This window comes from Crocodylus porosus, unplaced genomic scaffold, assembly GCF_001723895.1.
Source record: "Crocodylus porosus isolate Cpor-Errol unplaced genomic scaffold, CroPor_comp1, whole genome shotgun sequence".
In the NCBI taxonomy this organism is placed as follows: domain Eukaryota; kingdom Metazoa; phylum Chordata; order Crocodylia; family Crocodylidae; genus Crocodylus; species Crocodylus porosus.
This window is the reverse complement of record NW_017728931.1, coordinates 894,082-896,252: the sequence shown is the minus strand read 5'-3', so window position 1 is coordinate 896,252 and position 2,171 is coordinate 894,082. Positions and strand designations below refer to the sequence as shown.

Here is a 2,171-nt window from a genome sequence, read left to right as displayed (position 1 = left end):
TGTCCAGTACCCTGGCTCTCCAGGCTGAATGGCTTTCTGCCTCTCTCACCACCCCCTTTCTGCCCACCCCCTTATTCTCGCTTTCCTTCTCTCCTGTTGCATGTTTTTGGTGTGAAAATGTTTGAAGTCCTCCATTCTGCAGTGATGTGGAAGGGGAACTTGTTTGAAACCTTCACCATTTTCACGTATGTGCTAAGCCTTTTTTTTTCACTACTGCAACTCCACCCTTTTTCAGCAGCTACATTTGAGTGATTCAATGATCTATCAGTTACTTCCCACATCACACACCTGAATCTGTTCCAGCTGAGTCTAAACCATCTGTGGCAGAGCCCACTGGAAATGAGCAAGCAGGAAATCACCTTGCCAGGCCTCACACTACCAACTCCCCCAGAGCACCAGAGACCGACTCCTAAGCACGTTGGACACAGAGGTATCGCACAGCATGGGGGTTGGGGGCAGCTGTGGTTAAATAATATCTTCATCTTGGATCAGAACTCAGACTTTCTGATTTCTCTCTTGCACCATATTGAATATTGCAGTAGACATAGGGTATGGCTTTGCAATTATACCACATAGCAGAAAATCCTCCACTTGCACCCATTGCCAGCTCCTGACCCCAACCTCTTCTATTCTCCTTCCTATAATCATCTGATTGTTTCTACCCTGCAAAGTCTGGCTGCAAAGACAACATTTTTTTCTGTGATTTATCCCACAAATTTGTCTCCTGAAAACAGCCAGTGTCCTGTTCTGAAATTCAGGGGCTGAATCCTGTCCATGGACAGACAGGAGCCAGGAACACTTGTCTCATGGACTCTCACAGCCTCACACAAATACTTCTGCCCAAATATTTGCATCTGCATCTAGACCCAGCACCAGCTCTTTCTTCTCACACTGCATGGAGCATGCTTGTTTTAAGAATCTGGTGCTGTTCAAATACACTCTACTGCAAAGTTACTCTTTAGGTAAGAAACCTTCCCTTTTTTGTTTTCTCTGTGTTCATTTTTCTCCCTTTCTCTGATAGAGTTTCCTGTGGTATCTTCCTCATGGTCCCCCCTTCCACTGGTACTTGGGATCATGTCCCTGTCCCTGATGATGCTGATAACAGCAAGAATCTACAGTACCCAATGTAAGTGCAACTAATTTATTTCCCCCAGAGCAGGTCCTGCAACCCATGAACACCCAGTAAATATAACAGGACCCTCACTATGTGTATCATATATTTATTCATATAAGGCACATTGACAATAGATTGGTTTACAGCAGTAGAAATCTTTCTGACAGAAAATGGCCCTGGAAATGTAGAATCAGGCCCATTTTATTTTCTTGAGAGAAAATGAGGACAGTTTCAGCTACCAACATTTCTGTCCAAAAAGGAACTGAAGGGGGGGATATTTATAAAGAAACTGGAGGAAATGGAGTTGGTTCAGAGGTAATGGAGAAGAGGTGAAAGCTTTTTATACGTAACATTTCTACTCATAGGAAATGTAAAATGCAGGCAATTCTGCTGAGATCTGGAAATCTATGCTCCCTGCGAAGCAGAAAGAAGACGAACTTTCTACTGCTGGGAAGAGATTTCTCCAACAAATTTAGGAGTTTAGTCCTCCCTGTCAAATGTTCAAACTTTAAAATATATCTGTAACAAGGTTTTTCATCTAGTTGGCTGGTGAAACCTCTTACTTTTCCAGTGATAATGTTTTTGTTTATTAGTGGATTATGACAGTTTAACTAACTAGGTCTGAGGAAAAACAAGGTAATACAGTACATTATTCTGGAATCCTCCCCCTCCCTCAAAAAAAAAGGAAGACATGTTGGTATAAATGAAGAATGTTATAGCAAGATTGTTTTTTGGTTTTTAAAGCTTTTTATTAATTACTTATTTATTTTGGTAGGTGTGGGCTTTTGCCCTTTGAAATATCAGTCTAACTAGGACTCTACAATTGATTTATATTTTGGTAATAATACAATGAAGCATTTTATCTCCTGACAAGAAAATTAAGTGAAAAGATGATTTATTCAGCTTATTTGCTTGTCTCCGTTTTTATTTTCATCGTTTATCAAAATTCAAAAAAGTGACTTGTAAATTACCATAAGATGATGATATGACTGTCTTATTATAAACTTTAGTAACTTCATGGTGCGGTTGTTCTAGTGGTGTGTTTAAAGTTCGATTA

General features: G+C 40.2%; 1 protein-coding gene across 1 annotated transcript in view; it reads left to right on the top strand.

Moving 5' to 3' along the window:
- Positions 1-296: 296 nt before the first annotated feature.
- LOC109316160 (C-type lectin domain family 1 member A-like) overlaps positions 297-2,171 on the top strand; it is an 8,368-nt gene continuing 6,493 nt past the window's right edge. Inside the window, exons 1-2 of the mRNA XM_019544037.1 lie at positions 297-430; positions 1,022-1,126. Of these exons, the coding sequence (XP_019399582.1) occupies positions 340-430; positions 1,022-1,126 (196 nt within the window). The 5' untranslated portion in view covers positions 297-339. The remainder of the gene's footprint in view (positions 431-1,021; positions 1,127-2,171) is intronic.